This window comes from Eleginops maclovinus, chromosome 24 (assembly GCF_036324505.1).
Source record: "Eleginops maclovinus isolate JMC-PN-2008 ecotype Puerto Natales chromosome 24, JC_Emac_rtc_rv5, whole genome shotgun sequence".
Lineage (NCBI taxonomy): Eukaryota > Metazoa > Chordata > Actinopteri > Perciformes > Eleginopidae > Eleginops > Eleginops maclovinus.
This window is the reverse complement of record NC_086372.1, coordinates 8,885,188-8,900,438: the sequence shown is the minus strand read 5'-3', so window position 1 is coordinate 8,900,438 and position 15,251 is coordinate 8,885,188. Positions and strand designations below refer to the sequence as shown.

At 46.5% G+C, this 15,251-nt stretch overlaps 1 protein-coding gene across 1 annotated transcript in view; it reads right to left on the bottom strand.

Moving 5' to 3' along the window:
• spega (striated muscle enriched protein kinase a) overlaps positions 1 to 15,251 on the bottom strand; it is a 36,713-nt gene that overhangs the window by 5,474 nt on the left and 15,988 nt on the right. The window contains 30 exon segments of the mRNA XM_063878106.1: positions 423 to 590; positions 679 to 3,346; positions 3,450 to 3,515; positions 3,626 to 3,668; positions 3,791 to 3,943; positions 4,027 to 4,053; positions 4,180 to 4,352; positions 4,425 to 4,502; positions 4,584 to 4,641; positions 5,012 to 5,212; positions 6,248 to 6,347; positions 6,710 to 6,878; positions 6,971 to 7,083; positions 7,465 to 7,637; positions 8,081 to 8,204; positions 8,324 to 8,530; positions 8,741 to 8,845; positions 8,935 to 9,054; positions 9,144 to 9,373; positions 9,603 to 9,792; positions 9,898 to 10,056; positions 10,279 to 10,352; positions 10,488 to 10,674; positions 10,754 to 10,929; positions 11,066 to 11,154; positions 11,483 to 11,649; positions 14,157 to 14,339; positions 14,619 to 14,765; positions 15,058 to 15,129; positions 15,132 to 15,251. Coding sequence (XP_063734176.1) covers positions 423 to 590; positions 679 to 3,346; positions 3,450 to 3,515; positions 3,626 to 3,668; positions 3,791 to 3,943; positions 4,027 to 4,053; positions 4,180 to 4,352; positions 4,425 to 4,502; positions 4,584 to 4,641; positions 5,012 to 5,212; positions 6,248 to 6,347; positions 6,710 to 6,878; positions 6,971 to 7,083; positions 7,465 to 7,637; positions 8,081 to 8,204; positions 8,324 to 8,530; positions 8,741 to 8,845; positions 8,935 to 9,054; positions 9,144 to 9,373; positions 9,603 to 9,792; positions 9,898 to 10,056; positions 10,279 to 10,352; positions 10,488 to 10,674; positions 10,754 to 10,929; positions 11,066 to 11,154; positions 11,483 to 11,649; positions 14,157 to 14,339; positions 14,619 to 14,765; positions 15,058 to 15,129; positions 15,132 to 15,251 — 6,540 coding nt within the window.

Below are 15,251 nucleotides of genomic sequence, written 5' to 3'. Positions count from 1 at the left end.
GAGCAGCTGAGCCTCTGGTTAGAGAACTCCCTCCATTTGCAGTTGAGGTTCATTAATAAGGTTTCCCAGCAGCACAGTTACCTCATTCTATACAACAATCAAGGAATACGTCACACACAATCATCGCTAGTGTATCAATTATCCACACCGTGTGATTGTGAATCTTGAAACAAACTGCCTTGCATGCTTCCATAATGTAGAAAGATTTGAAAAAATGGAGCAAAGTTTTAAAAAGGATGTTTTTTGGTTTAAATTCGTCCAAAGATCTCTTCAGTGTTTCTTATTTTTTCTCCACCATGAAGGCATGCGTAACAGTTTCCATAATAATCCAAGGAAACACAGCTGATCGTTGGATATCCTAATGGTTATTCTGTGGGTGATGTATTCTTTTTCAATACTTACAGTGTAAATAGGATACTTACAAGCTATGCACAGTGTGCAGGAGGTGGTGATGGTAGCTATGGGGTTGGTAGCTACACATTCATAAACTCCAGCGTCCCTCCGACTGGACTTTGGGATCATAAGCAGCTGCCGTCCATCTGGGTGGGACATCAGGTTGATCCGGTCATCCACCACCAGCTGTTTCCGATCTGGAAAACAAAGAGAATGTAAGCAACTGAATAGCAGCTACTTTATTAAAGCAAAACTGTATATTTTGTAAGGATGGAAGTCAGACACCTATGGTCCATGTGATTTCTGGAGGTGGACTTCCTGCTGGCAGGCAGGTAAGAGTGACAGGTTCCCCCTCCAATAAGATGTGGTCCTTCAGTTTGATGTGGAACACGGGGGCGAAATCCGAAGCGGAGCGGCTGAACTGCTGGCTTTTTGACAAACCCTCCTCTTTGGGGACGGAGGAAGGCAGATCAGTTTGAGAGGGGGTTTTGTCTTTCTTTCCCCTCAGACCCCACCTGTCCCAGCGTGATCGCCTTTCGGTCTCTGAGGCTTTCTCGGAATGCATGCTAGAAGTGGATTCAATTGATTCCTTGGATGCTGCGGAGCCGGTCTGTTTGGCCAGCTGATTCTCTGGGATGCCCATTCCTTTGAGTCCTCGCCCCTCGGATTGGGAATGACGATGGCGGGTGAACAGGGGCGTCTTCTTTCCCTCCTCGTCCTCTTTTCTCTCCTCAGACTGACTGCGGATTTTCGAGGAGATTCCGGCCACTTTGTTCTCGAACCTATGCCGCATTGCCAGGACTGGGGAGTCATTGACTTTCTTCAAATCCTTTTGGACCAGCTCTTTCTGACTTCCCCCAGCGTCCTTCCTCTCCTCTGATTGGGTCCTTATTTTGGCAGAGATTCCTGCCACTTTGGACTCAAACTTGCGCCTCATAGCAGAAACTGAAGACTCGTCAGCTTTTTTCTCATCCGTCTTTGTATCCAGGGATTTGCTGCGACCCACAGCCCATGAAACCCTCTTGCTCACAGCCGTTTCCTGCCCGTCCTGGCGCTTTTCTTCCTTTGGTTTCTCACCCTTCTTATCAACGGACGATGACCTCTTGGCCCGCAAGGAAAACCTCCCGATTAAACTGAGGCCCGTTTCCCTATCGCCTTCTCTTAAATCTTGAACCGATTTGGATTTCTCCTGAAGACCTTTGGGTACCATTTCAACAGGTGCCCCCCATGGCCCCGGCCTGTAAACCTCTTCCCCAGCCTCGCCCCCCTTCCGGTTTAGCAGAGGAGATTTCTCCTCTGATTTATTTCTGGTCAGTTTCCGAAGGCCACGGGTCAAAGAGGACTCCCGCTTCTTAAACCTCGCTTCAAAGACCTCCTCAGAGTCGATGTCTTTGATGTCTGTTCTGAGCACAGGCTGGCGGGCCGCAGCAGTGAGATCAGGGTTTGATGATGTGGAAATAACACTGGGGGATCGATCGGCAGTTGCTACTTTAGCGAACACTGCGGGGTGCTCAGGTAATGTCGGAAATTCTGTGGGTCTTATAGCAGCGGGTTGTTTGGATTTGGCCTCTTCAGATGAGTGAGATTGCCCTGCAACAGCTTGAAAAACACTTGCATATGCAGATGATGGTTTCTTTTCTTCTGCCTTTGTACCTTTTTCATTTATATGCAACTCTGGATATTCTTTCCTCTCTTCATCTTCATCATCCTCCTCTATCACAATTATAGGAGTAATTACAGAGGGAGATTTGGAATCAGATTCTACTTCCTCTGGCTTTTCTAACTGGGATTTGGTCCTTTTATCTGTTATCTCATCCATGTTCTTCTCATTCATACTTTGCAAATCCGTTCGTTCTTTCACATTGTTCTGTTGGTCCATTCTTCCTGGGGTTGGGAGAATAAAGGAAGTCTTTTTTGTAGGCGTGGCCGATCTAGACTCCAGCGTTGTTTGTTCTGTGAGGGCGGACATTGACGTTGCCTCCTGTAGCTTCTTGCCTTCTATGCTACCATTGCCAACTGAGGGGATCTCTAAGGGGGCTCCAAAGCGGCGGTGCAGGGGCATGGGCTCGGAATCACCCTGAGTGAAGGAGGAGCTTTTACGGAAAACTTTAGTCCTAGGCGTGTCCTCTATAGTAGTCTCTGAAGAAGCTGCTCTGGTGAGAGTTGATGGCCCCGCTCTGGATCTCCTCACGTTCCTATCAAGAGACCCTGTCCGCCTCTCATCTTCCATGCCCAGCGTTTCAAACAAGGGCCCTCGCAGGCCGCTCATCTTCTTGTCCGCGCTTCCTCCCCTGAGCAACCGCTGCCTCATCAGTTCCAGTTTCAGGGCGTAATCCTCTTGGCTTAACTTGGTCCCCCCGGGGCTCGGGCTGCGATTGGGCAGTTCCATGGAAACAGCCTTCTTAAGGCTCTTGTTACTTTCTTCCGATTCCTGCTTTACATTTCCCTCTTCTGGGTCTATGTGGAGAAGCAGTGCCGAGTCAGCAGAGCTGCCTCTCCTCATGGTTGCCCGCCTGGATTTTGTCTGCGATTCGTCCATCTCCACACTTGGTCCTTTTTTCAGGGGCTCTCTTCTAGTTTGATCAATTTTTTCCTCATCAGGGGTTTCCTCTTCATCTTTCATGCTTTTTTTAACCTCTTCTCTTGTACCTTCCGTCTCCATGTTGTCCTTTTTCCTCGTGCCATCAGCAGCAACACTAGGCCAGGCAGTAGCATCTTCGTCCCCTGGGATCTCGTTGAGAGAGACCCTGGAGCCAGAGAAGACCATAGAGAGCGGCATAGGTATAAAAGGAAGCTCATCCACATCTGCATCTGAGTCGGAGGAAGAGGAGGGTGGAGGGGTTCCTTCTTTCAAGTGCCGCACCACAGCAATGGAGACGTGGTTGGATGATTCATTCAAAAGCTCCGGGATCGAACGCATCACCATCTTGGATTTGTAGCTGATAAGGGAACGCTGAAAAAATACAAAGGAGGACATCGTGAGATAGTATCTTCATTTCAGATCAGCCCTCGGTGTCTTTCATTTCCACAAATTAAATACATTTTGATTGGCTTACCTGCCATTTCCGTCTCGACAAAACTTGCTTCAGCATGGCTGTGTTGATGCTTTTATTCATTCCTGACTGCAAGACACAAAAAAGCCACAATCCTCAGTGGAGAAAATACGGAGGATCATGTGACACATTAAAAAGTTAGAGGCTGGGTGATATATCTTTTCAAAATGACGACTCACCTTGAACCAAGGATGACGAAGGCACTCGACAGCACTTGGCCTCCTAGAAGAGACAAATATACACGAGGAATAAGAGTTTAGACGCTGTTAAAGGAAACAACTGTGGTTCAACATCATATACATTTCACTTTTGTTCATGGTAAAAGTTAGGAAGAATATGCTTACAGTCTGTCTGCCACCAAAAGCTTGATGACAAATCCCTTTGCTTCTTTGCAGAGGTCAGCGAACATGCTCTCCTCAAACGCCACATTGTAGTTACGGATGTTTAAGGCAGTGGCTCTATCATTCTCACCGGCAAAAGGAGACACACCAGTCAGGCTGAAAAAAAAGCCCCCACAGTAACACATGATCACCAGACGAGAAGGTTTGGTTGTTTTAAAATGTAGATCTATGTAACCTACCAGAGGTACGTGAGGACACCAGCGGGCCTGTGGAGAGCAGGACAGATGAATACAGAGAGGAACAACATGAAAGAGATTTCATTTTGTTGCCAATAACAAGGTAGTGCCTGCAGAGTGTATTCACTTCTCCGTGCTGGAGAACAGGTGGCTCACCATATGTCCGTTGCCGTGGAGACAGGAGTTTGGTTAACGATCTCTGGAGCGACATATTCTGGCGTGCCATATTTGCTGTAGTACTCCTCAGAAGGCTCCAGTTTTATGGCGTTACCAAAGTCACAAATTCGGATCTGGTCACTCCCGGGACTGGCCATTAAAATGTTTTCTGGCTAGAACGGGAAACAGTTATAAATAAATCCAGAATAAATTGATGCAGCACCATGTGTGGGGCGGACCGATACCTTTATGTCAAGGTGGGCGATACTTTTTTGGTGAAGATAACGAAGACCTTCCAACACTTGCTGCACACTCCAGCGGATCTGTGTTGAAACACAAGAGCATGAGCTCCACAGTCACGTTACGTAATGATAGCGCAATGCAGGGAGCAGAAGCACACAAACCTCCAGTTCCTTCACGGATGTTTTTTTGGCAATTCTTTCCAGCAACTCCTCGTGACATCTTCACACAAGCAGTTGAGGAAAGGAGACAAGAGGTGTGACTCGAATGCACAGTCCACGAGAAATGAATTATAAATGAGCAAAACTCCCATGCATGCTATCTCTCGCTAATTCCACTCGTCGGCGATGAGTCACAGAGAAAGAGCTCTGCTGCGCTTCATTCATGCCTCCGGGGGACTGAAGGAGACATAAGGATTAATGCTTTGGATCTTTTTTGTCCTTGAGATGCTTTTTGGAGCACTTAGATCATATTTAAACACTACTGCAGAGTTATGAACATGTTTGCTCGTCGTCAATCTGTGTGAAGGGATTGCTGCATGATAAAGTATGTCATTCCTACCATAGGTGAAGAACTGACACTGAAAGGATACAACTCTGTGATGAGCACCACCACGCTCTTCTTCTCGAAGGCGTCGTGGTAGCAGAGAATCCTCTCGTTGTCCAGCTCCGACAGCAGCTGCATTTCTCTGAGAGCCAAGGCCTTCCTCTTTCCTCCCGCAGAAATGATCTTGGCAGCGAAGTCCTCCTTTCCCTTTTTCTGAACCACCCTCTTCACATAGGAGAAGGCACCCCTGCATCGGGTAGTGGGTTTAAAATATTACCAAACAAGAACGATTGCTAGCTCTTTTGACATTTGACACTCGAAAGCAGGTTAGTGTTAGCAACTAGACTGACCTTATTATAGGGCATGGATCCAAATATATAACTATTACAGCATGGAAATGCATTCTTGACCTTTGTGAACAGTGTCTGGACAAAATAATGTCAGCTCAAATGTCACACACTAGCTTTCAAAAGAGAAAGAGACCTTTCTTTAAAAATGGAGACAGAAAATCTAATTGATTTTGTGGAGTCAAAAGAATGTCACCTATTCAAACAGTCAACAAAGTTCTATTTCTTTAAATGTTGGACAGACTATAATGAGAAATGGGTTGGGGGTGACGTGTAAGTTGAGATACTGTATCGGTTGGATAACTCGTATTTTTGGAAGAAATTGGGAGAAACCTCTGAACCATGTAGGGACTCAAAGATAATTGACTGAGCTCAGGGTCTGTATTATTCATGTACAACACCATTGTTTAAAATCTAGAGCTCTAGGGACAAGATGAATGCTGTGTGTGGATTCCTGGACCAATTATGCAAAACATGGTGCTGAGCTGTTTTTGTAAAAATCAATACAAGCTATTAACTATCGGTAGTTTTGCCCCTTTCCAGCAATTACAGAATGACATACTCTTTGCCATCTTATAATTACCACACCATGTCCATGTTTCTGTAGTGTTTGTGAGAAGAAATCAAACATCTATACCAGTTCACTGCCCTCCCAAACCATCTGTTGGACGCCAGATGTTCCCATTTGCCCCCTTGTGTCATTCCCAATGCTCTACAGTTCCCGGTAATGCCTGTCTCCACCGAGCCCGACCGGAAAAAATGAGCTGTCGGCTAATGTATTCGCTGCACTCAAGTTGGTGACTCATCTCTCGTGCCTGTCGACCCTTGCTAAGCAGGAGCGACTCCCCGCTCCACGCAGAACCCAGCCTTGCTGCTCAATGGGTGTGAAGGGTGATAGCATGAGTGTGCGGTCAGCCATACACACACACACTCACCTCCCTATCTCTTTGTGGATGTCATAGTAATCCGTCAAGCGCCTCATCTTCCTCAGAATGGTTCCCTCGTCCTCCATTGGCTCTGCTGCTTCTTTCCGCTCTGCAGGGAGCATTCATAGCCATTATCATTATGTGTGTGTGTGTGTTTGGCTGTACATGTGCCAGCATAGTGACAGATGGTTTCATATTGTAGTCTCCAAACACCTGGTGGTCCCGCCCATATGGTGTGGATTTAGCAGTGCAATTTCCAACAGCAACCAGTTTATATTGCGGTGTGCTGCATCAGCAAATGGATATAATATAAACTGAATGGATCAACGGAAAATGGGGGGAAATGACTTTGGGTCAACCTTTTTTTCTCACTATATCACCATCATTATGATTTTTAAATCAAATCTGTTTGAGAATGAATCTGTATTCTGACTAAGGTAGTTCTGTCTCGTGAAAAGTGTGTTTGCAGACCTGTGTGGACTGTGAGTTCGGCTTTGCAGGAGTTGGAGCCGGCCAGGTTCTTTGCAGTGCAGGTGTAAACACCGGAGTGTTCGGGGCGGGCGTTTAGGGCAACTAGGGAATATTCTGGGTCATCGTACACAAACGTGAAGTGGCTGCTCTCGGAGAGAAGCACATCATCCTGCAAACAACAACAATTTTCAGGTTACAGTCGTTTCAGTGCCAAGGCGAATAGAAAGGAACCAGCCTTATCTGATATTGAGCTTTTGTTACCTTATACCACATGATATCTGGGTCTGGTTTCCCTTCAACTTCAACCGCAAATCGTGACGTCTCCCCAATGTGCACTTCCACATCCTCCATGATGTTTTCAAACTTGGGAGCCACTACGGAAGAAAACAAGAAAAACAGGGACAGACGAGGATATGAAAATCTCCCTAAACATACAAATTGGAGTTGAACCCCAAATGATCATGGACTAAATCATTCACTCAAATACCACTTTATACTACACTACACATACTATATACTATGATGTTCCTCCTGATGGTCCCAGTAATCTAAATAGATGCACAAGCCCCATGAGGATTCTGCCAGAGTCATTTTAGGAGAAGCTTTATTTAGATTTGTGAAACCTGAAGCTCAATATAAGTTGCACACATCTGCCATTTGCTGTCATTTACTACTGCCAGGCAAGTAGCAAGTGCTTTGAATTAAATCAGAAATGATAAATGTGTCATGTGTGCTTCTTCCTGAACCAAACCGACCTGCCATAGCCAGCTGAAGTGTGCACAGGTCGCTGCCGAACTGGTTGCTGGCCGTGACCACCAGCTGCCCAATGTCTGAGCTCCGGACTCGCTGGAGCTTCAGGGTGTGCTGATCGTCGTCTGGCATGCTCATCTCGTACATCCCCGGTCTGTTGACCAAGACCACCCCCCTCCTGGGAAAACAGACAGGATATAGAGAGCTACACATTAGCAATCCACCGTTTTCCTTTAAGTCTGCATGTGCATGGAAGGATCTTCTTAAGCAGCAGGCAGCGGAAACCCTGCAGACAGAGAACTAAGCTTCCCTCCAAGAAACCTCTTTGGATTCAATCATCTTTAATTTCATCTGAAGAGCTTAAGCAAGTTCTATCGCAACTTATAAAATAGTCCCTAATGATATAAAGAAAAGGGAGGGTGTGCTCTGGCTGCTGAGAGTTTTTAAAACCAGCTTCCCTGCACTAAAACAAAGATTAAAGGCTCATCAGTTCAGCCTCAGCTTGTGCACACCTTTAGTTGTAGTATTGCATTCCCTATTACTTTTGTGCAAAGAGAACTCTGTTCACACTATACTTTACATAAAACCCCGGAATGGGCTGCTAGAGATAGATGGACTAACCTTTTCCAGGTGACAACTGCATGCACGTGGTTCAGTGTGATGGTGAGGCTTGCAGGTTGGTTCTCTACCACATAAACAATGTCCGGTTTGTCCAGAATAATTGGTGTTTTTCTCAAATAGGGTCCTGCAGTGGGGAAAGATTGTAACATGTTATGAAAGCAAAACATCACAAACTCAGATCTGAAAAGGGAAAGTGTTTTTCTATCAGTTATGGAAACGTATCGCCTCTCTCATGGTTGTCACCTCTGTCCAGCAGCTGGACCAGGTCAGTAGAGGCTGACGGTTTGCTCAATGTCTTCCCAGTGGAGGTGAGGATTCTGAAAGCGTAGCGGACTCCTTTGGACAGCGAGGTGACGGTGTAACTGGTCTCCCTCAGGTTGGAAGCCACAACAGACCACTGGATGGAGCCCAGAGGCTGCTGCTGCACCACATAGAGCAAGGAGCCGCCATCTGAAGGAAAGCATTTTGTTTTTTAAAATGTGTGCTGATGTCTAATACAATCCGAAAGTTCTTAAAAACAGAAGGAAAAGAAAGCATCTGGGACATGCTATAAATAGTTTCCCTGCAAGCGTTTTATCTAAAGTTATTTCTCCTCCAAATACTGTGGGTGAAAATATTGCAGATAAAAGATATTGGTATCATACAGACTAATAAACCTACCAGAAGAAGGGTCGAGCCTCTTTGGCCTCTTCCAGCTGAGGCTTATTGTTTTTCCCGTTATAGCCTCTATCACTGGGGGACCGTCGGGGGGGTCAGGAACAATATCTGTTTTCAAAGAATAACAAAAGTCACGTAATATAAGACATATGGAAATCTCTTGACTGTGGCATCACACCTTAAGCCTCCATGCGCACCTGTGACGTATAGATGTGCATAGCAGGCAGCTTTTCCCAATTTATTGGAGATGACCGCCTTGTAGACGCCGCCATGAGCGTGACAAGCACCCCGAATGAGCATACTGTGGACATCCCTGTCTGAAGAACACACACACACTTTCTTATTTACCATCGTTCCACTGAAAGAAAGAACTTTTTTGGGGGGGGGTTATTTGGTTTCTGCTTACACTGGTTCATCTTGCGTTCCTCACTGCTCTCGATGCGCTTGCCGTTGTGGTACCAGGCGATGGTTGGGTAGGGCAGACCAGACACTTTGCACTTGAGCAGCGCTTCTTTGCCTTCAATCACCTCCGCATCAGCCAGAGGTTTAACAAAGTCCGGCATGCTCCTCTTCTCCACCTCACTCTCCAGCACTTCTGGCTCTTCGGGGATGGATGGCATTTTCTCCAGCTTGGCCCTGGAATAACAAAAAAGATTCACTTAAAAAAAAAACCTGAGGGTGTTCTCTTGGGGATTGACGGGTTTATTTAACCCCTGTCACGTAGCTTCACTGCTTCTTCATTCTCTTTTCCTTAGAGATAAACTGACTTATTTACTGACAGCTTGGTTTTATTTCCCCCTTCTGAAGCCTCTAAAATGACACAGGGGCCCACAGAGGCGTTTTCCATAGGCATTACTGCTCTTACATGTGAGAGGAGATGGCAGCTCGGGGTTCTTGCATGTAGAGCTCAGCGGTGCATTCAGATTTTCCGTGAATGTTCTGAGCGACCGCTGTGTAGAAGCCTTCTGTGTCGCTGCTAACGTGGGCGATGATAAGCAAGTGACGACCCCCCTCTTGAAGGATGCGAACATTATCACTCTCCTCCACTCTCGTCTCTGAAAGCATAAAAACGATAATCAGACACTTCTTCTAGCAGCCGTAAATGGTCTAGAAAACCACATTACATATTGAATATCAGACACTACACTGTGGTTTCTTACCAAAATGCATCCATGTGACGCGAGGCGCAGGGGAGCCGCTCACCTTGCAGTCAAAGCGGGCAGTGCGACCTTCAATGACCTCCAGGATGTCCAGCTTACGGGTGAACAGAGGCTCGATGGACGGCGTGACTCTCAGGTTGGCACTTGAGGTCAACTCCTCTGTGAACGCGAGTCACAATACTTAGCAACAACCTTTCGATGCAGCACATTCACAGAAAACGAAAACAACGTGCCTTCATTTCTGGAGGTACTTTTTTACCCTACTTTTGTCTCCTTTCCAACCATATTAAATTGAAATCTATTGAAATATTTGGAGTTATTTAACTTAAGTAAAACTGAAATACACATAGCTAAACTCCAGCAGACGTATAAATACTTTACCTTTTGCGGTGCTGAGCTTGCATGTGTATGTTCCACTATCATCCTCATGTACTGAATTTAGCAGCAGGCGGCACCTGCAAGATCAGACAGGGCCATCTTCAGAACCATTCACTAATCACAAGATACCGTTACCGCAAAATGAATGACAAGAGGAAACGAGTTAGCCACCGACCTCACCAAAAGACACTTCCAGACATGCATGAACCCACCTCTTGCCATCAAAGGGCATTTTGCAGTTGAGCAGCGCTGGCTGGATCAGCTTCCCGTTGGAGAGCCAGTCCACATCCACGTCCGGGGGTCCTGAAATGCGACACTCGAACACGGCCGACTCTCCGGCCCTCACCGCCACACCTTTAACCTCGCTGGTGATTTTCAGCGCTGTTCTTACTGCAGATGCTGATGAGAAACAAAAGAAACAGACACGTTAGAAGATATTTGTTATATTAAGTAGGCAGATTAATTCTCCATGACTCACCTTTGACCTCCAGTCTGCACTGCGCTTGCTTGACTCCGTACTCGTTGGTGATCTTGCAGACGTAATGCCCTGCGTCTGACCTCTGCGCTGAACTGATTCTCATTTCAGTGGTGCCGTCATCTGTGTCTCGCACGGCGAAGCGCCCCGCTGTCTTCACAGAGACTCTGTCCTTCAACCTGGGTCAAAATAAAGTGGCTGTCACAGTCGTTTACGCTCCGGTGTTAAATGGAGGGTGTGTTGCAGGGAAACAGAGAGTGACCTTGGCTGAGATGACAGCGTCTATGAAAATGTTTTTTAGGAAAGATGTCTCACCAATTCACCATGGGTTTGGGCTGCCCTGCGACCTGAGCAGAGATGACGACATCTTGACCTTGAGTTACCTCCTGGTCACATGGTGCCACCTTTCACAGAATCACAATGCAAATTAGTATTAGGGCTTTAACGTTTGCAAGTTGTACCCTATCAGACTGGGAATAGCCCAAAGACATTTCACTTGACGCTAAAACAATACACAACTATTTCGATGGGGTAGAATATTGATTATCTTTGAGTACATGTCTCCTTTCAAAGTGTCCGGGCATTTTATTGAACAAACTAATTACAATTATAATGAAAATAAAGTACTTAAGTAAAAACTGTAAGCTTCTACCCTAATTCCAGGTTTGCATCCATAGACAGTCAGCTTTAAACATCAATTAAGACCTCTCTGAAAGCTCCTCCTCCTCCTACCTGAAATGAAGGAGCTTCCTGGAAGTGGACTCGTTTTTTCCTTGGCGCAGGAGCCTCCTCAAGCTCCATCGCCTCCTCCTGAGGACTCAGATACTCCTCTTCTGACTGCATCCTACTACTGACTTTCAAGGCCCCGGATAGTTTCCCACATTGCATGTGGGTGGGCTCTGTAAGAAAAGGAGAAAGACACTGGCAATATGTATAACAGACTAGCAGCTACTTCTAATTCACCTCCACTTGAGTTTATGGCAAAGTCTAAATTAGCTAACATGTATTGAATATTTAGCAATTGTCATTAACTGGGGAGTCATGGTGGTATGCATATTCACCTGTAGGGTCTCTCCCTACCTAAGGGCTAATCTCAAGGAATATGGTTATCATTGCAGCAGGGTGGCTCTTTAAACCTTTTGATAGTACCAATCTGTCAGGGCTCTGATGTTTACGGTCTTTGGTCGCTTTTCCTGAGATGACTATCTTTGCCAGGATGAGCAGTTGGCAACATAGAGCAGTTATATATAAGTGGGCCATGTGCACCCACACATATACACACACACGGGGAGTGTAGGGACCCCTCTGAAGTGTCGGTGACTAAACAGATAATGAATTAATCCCTTAATCCCTGACCCAATCATTCGCTTATTCCCATGGAGTTCCAGAGCAGACACTGTGTCTGGACTCCCAGCAGCTTCTGCTAAAGTCAGAGTTAATTCACCGCTGGATAGAGGAATATAAAACGTTCACCCTACACTACCTCTCTTTAAACTCCTCCGTGTTTCTCTTGCTGCCTTGTCGCTTTCTTTTTGTCCTCGCTTTTCTCTGTAAAAAACGGAAACGCTCACAGCTGGCATACGCAGATACCACTGTGACAAGTGAAAATGTATAACATCCATCCGTGGAAGAGAATCAAAACATGTCCTCGCATAGGCGCATAAATGCTAAAGCCTAAATAAAAATAATAGGGTCATCTGCAGGTAAAACAATACCAGGGCAGGCTTGGCAACAGATGCATTAAAATACATCCAAGTCTACACCCTGCATTATAGCTCAACACCATTAAAAGTGTTCCTCTGTGCAGAAAAACACTAGTTATGACAGGTTTCTTGTATTAGGTAGGTTGGGAATCGCTGGCATTAAAAAGAAAACAGAACAGAATAACCTACCTAGAGTCACATCTCTGAGCGGCGTCTGTGCACCAGGGGATAAGTCCCGGGAGTATTTACGCAAACCTGCCAACTCTTACACAACTGCTGCACAGTCAGAGCCAGCTAACCTTTTCTTTTCAGCCCCATCCTCTACTCCTCTTCTGCTTCCTGTCACTGTTACAGTCTGTAGCGATCCAACACGCCTGATAGCATCTGAAGAGTTAAATATGGAGGATACTGTGGAAATGTAAACATCCTATCATTTCTCTCTATATGTTGCATCACCCTGCCATGGATCCACTCTGTTCCCAGTTAGTTTGACTCACATAATCTCCCAGAACATTTTGACAACTCCAAGCCCCTGCAGTGTGAAATCCAGAGATGAAAAACACTATGATTGCAGCAGCAGTAATCTGGCACAGGACATAAAGCAGACTGCAATTACCCGGGAGAACAAGAGGGCGGCTAAAAATACTCCGCCAAGTTAGACTCCACTGGCCTAATATGGCAACACACTGCTGTTGAGACAGAACCAGAGTGCACGCTCACATTTGTTGACAAAACTTGGGAAGTGCAGGTTGCATTTACACAAGCTGAATGAACACACACACACACACACACACACACACACACACACACACACACACACACACACACACACACACACACACACACACACACACACACACACACACACACACACACACACACACACACACACACACACACACACACACACACACACACACACACACACACACACACACACACACACACACACACACACACACACACACACACACACACACACACACACACACACACAGTAAGTAGGGGCTTGGACTGGGAATCGTAGGGTCGCCGGTTCAAGTCCCCAAACAGACTTGAAATATGGAAAGTGGACTGCTACTTGGAGAGGTCCCAGTTCCCCTCCTAGGCCCTGCTGTGGTGTCCTTGAGCAAGGCACCGGACACCTCCAATCCCCCCCCTCCCCATTGCTCCCCGGGTGCTGCACAATAGCTGTCCACTGCTCCTAGTACTAGGATGGGTTAAATGCAGAGGACCAATTTCACTGTGTGTGCTCTGCTGTGTGCATGTATGTGACAATAAAGAGGGTTTCATCCTCCGATTCTATCTATTCTACACACACACACACACACACACACACACACACACACACACACACACACACACACACCTTTTTCCAGAGGGAATATTTCCAGTGTTTATTCTGAATGCCATGCCTGCCTTTAGGACTCAGGGGACACCTTCAGTGTGACGGGGCAGGTCTGCCGTTTGGATTCTGCCTTTAAGAATTAATGGGTTGCTATGGTAACTATCGCGGTGAGGCGCACCGGTCGGGATGCTGAGCTCCGGCAGGCCTTTGTTGTCATTAAGACAGAATGTCAGGCGGAGGAGGGCTGGCAGTGGATTAAAGTGCGTGTGAGTCAACATGTATTTCAAGGAGTGTGTTCACTTAAATGACATGCTTCTAGATGTGTTGCTGCGGCAACATCCATCTCGCTCCTCACCTGACTGGATGTAGAGCGTGGCGCTGCAGGTGGCGCTGCCCGCCGCGTTGACGGCCGTGACGCAGTACGACCCCGCGCTCTTCAGACTCATCTGCTTGATCACCAGACTGTGCTTCTCGCCCTCAGCTTTCAGCAACTTTAAGGCATCGCTGCGCATCTCCACATTGTTCTTCCTCCATGTCACTGAGGAGGTAGAGAAGAACACATTCACGCAGATGACAAACGTAACAAAACCTCCCACTGAAAGACAGATATAGCCCAATCCGCCGTATGAAGACGAGTGAAGAATAAAGCCCATTGGTTTCGCTTTTTGCAGGCTTTCAAAGGAGATGGATTTTTGTTGTGTTTCGGCTGAAAGACAGCAATATATTCAGTGACCTAAAACTGGAATCCTTAAATCTATTTTCAAAAGCTAAGTCATTATTGGTGCAACACATGTATTCAAAGTGTTCTCTGTTGCACCTGTAGGGGCCGGGCTGCCAGTGACGACGCATGTCAGCGTGACCTCTGAGCCACTGCATGCCTTGGTGTCCTCAAGAGGCCTCTCAAACCTCGGGCCCTCAGCTGGCTCCTCATCAGCAGACAGGCAGGAGTCATCAGATGAGGCCCCTGAAAACAAAAGGGCAGGTTTAAGAAGTCATTCAGTACATTGGGATTAGAGTTTGTTCATGCAGGTAGCAGCTATGGTAATTGCCAGCAAACATAGCACAGAATTATACTCTCCATAAACTTCTTAGAAAACCCTTTTGATTTAGTATTTTTGGAGTGCAGCTTTTGGCCACTAAGGAAACTGTGTCGTTAAACATTTATGCATTGGGTTTAACGTTCCTCTGCGGGGGCTGCTGCTCTTTTTGGCTTATGATTTCTACAAAGATGTTAACCATAACAGAACGTGTCCTACCTTCCTCCGGAGACCTGGGCTGAGCGGAACGACCTTTCCTGCTCCTGCGGACTTTCCCCTCTTTGCTCCTGCTCTGCTCCTCTCGTCGCTCCTGTCCGCATCACATTCTGTCTCCATGGGTTCATCCTCCAACAGGATAGTGGGGATGCTCACTTTCGAGGCGGGAGACGTCTCGGCCTTCCTCCTCTTCACAG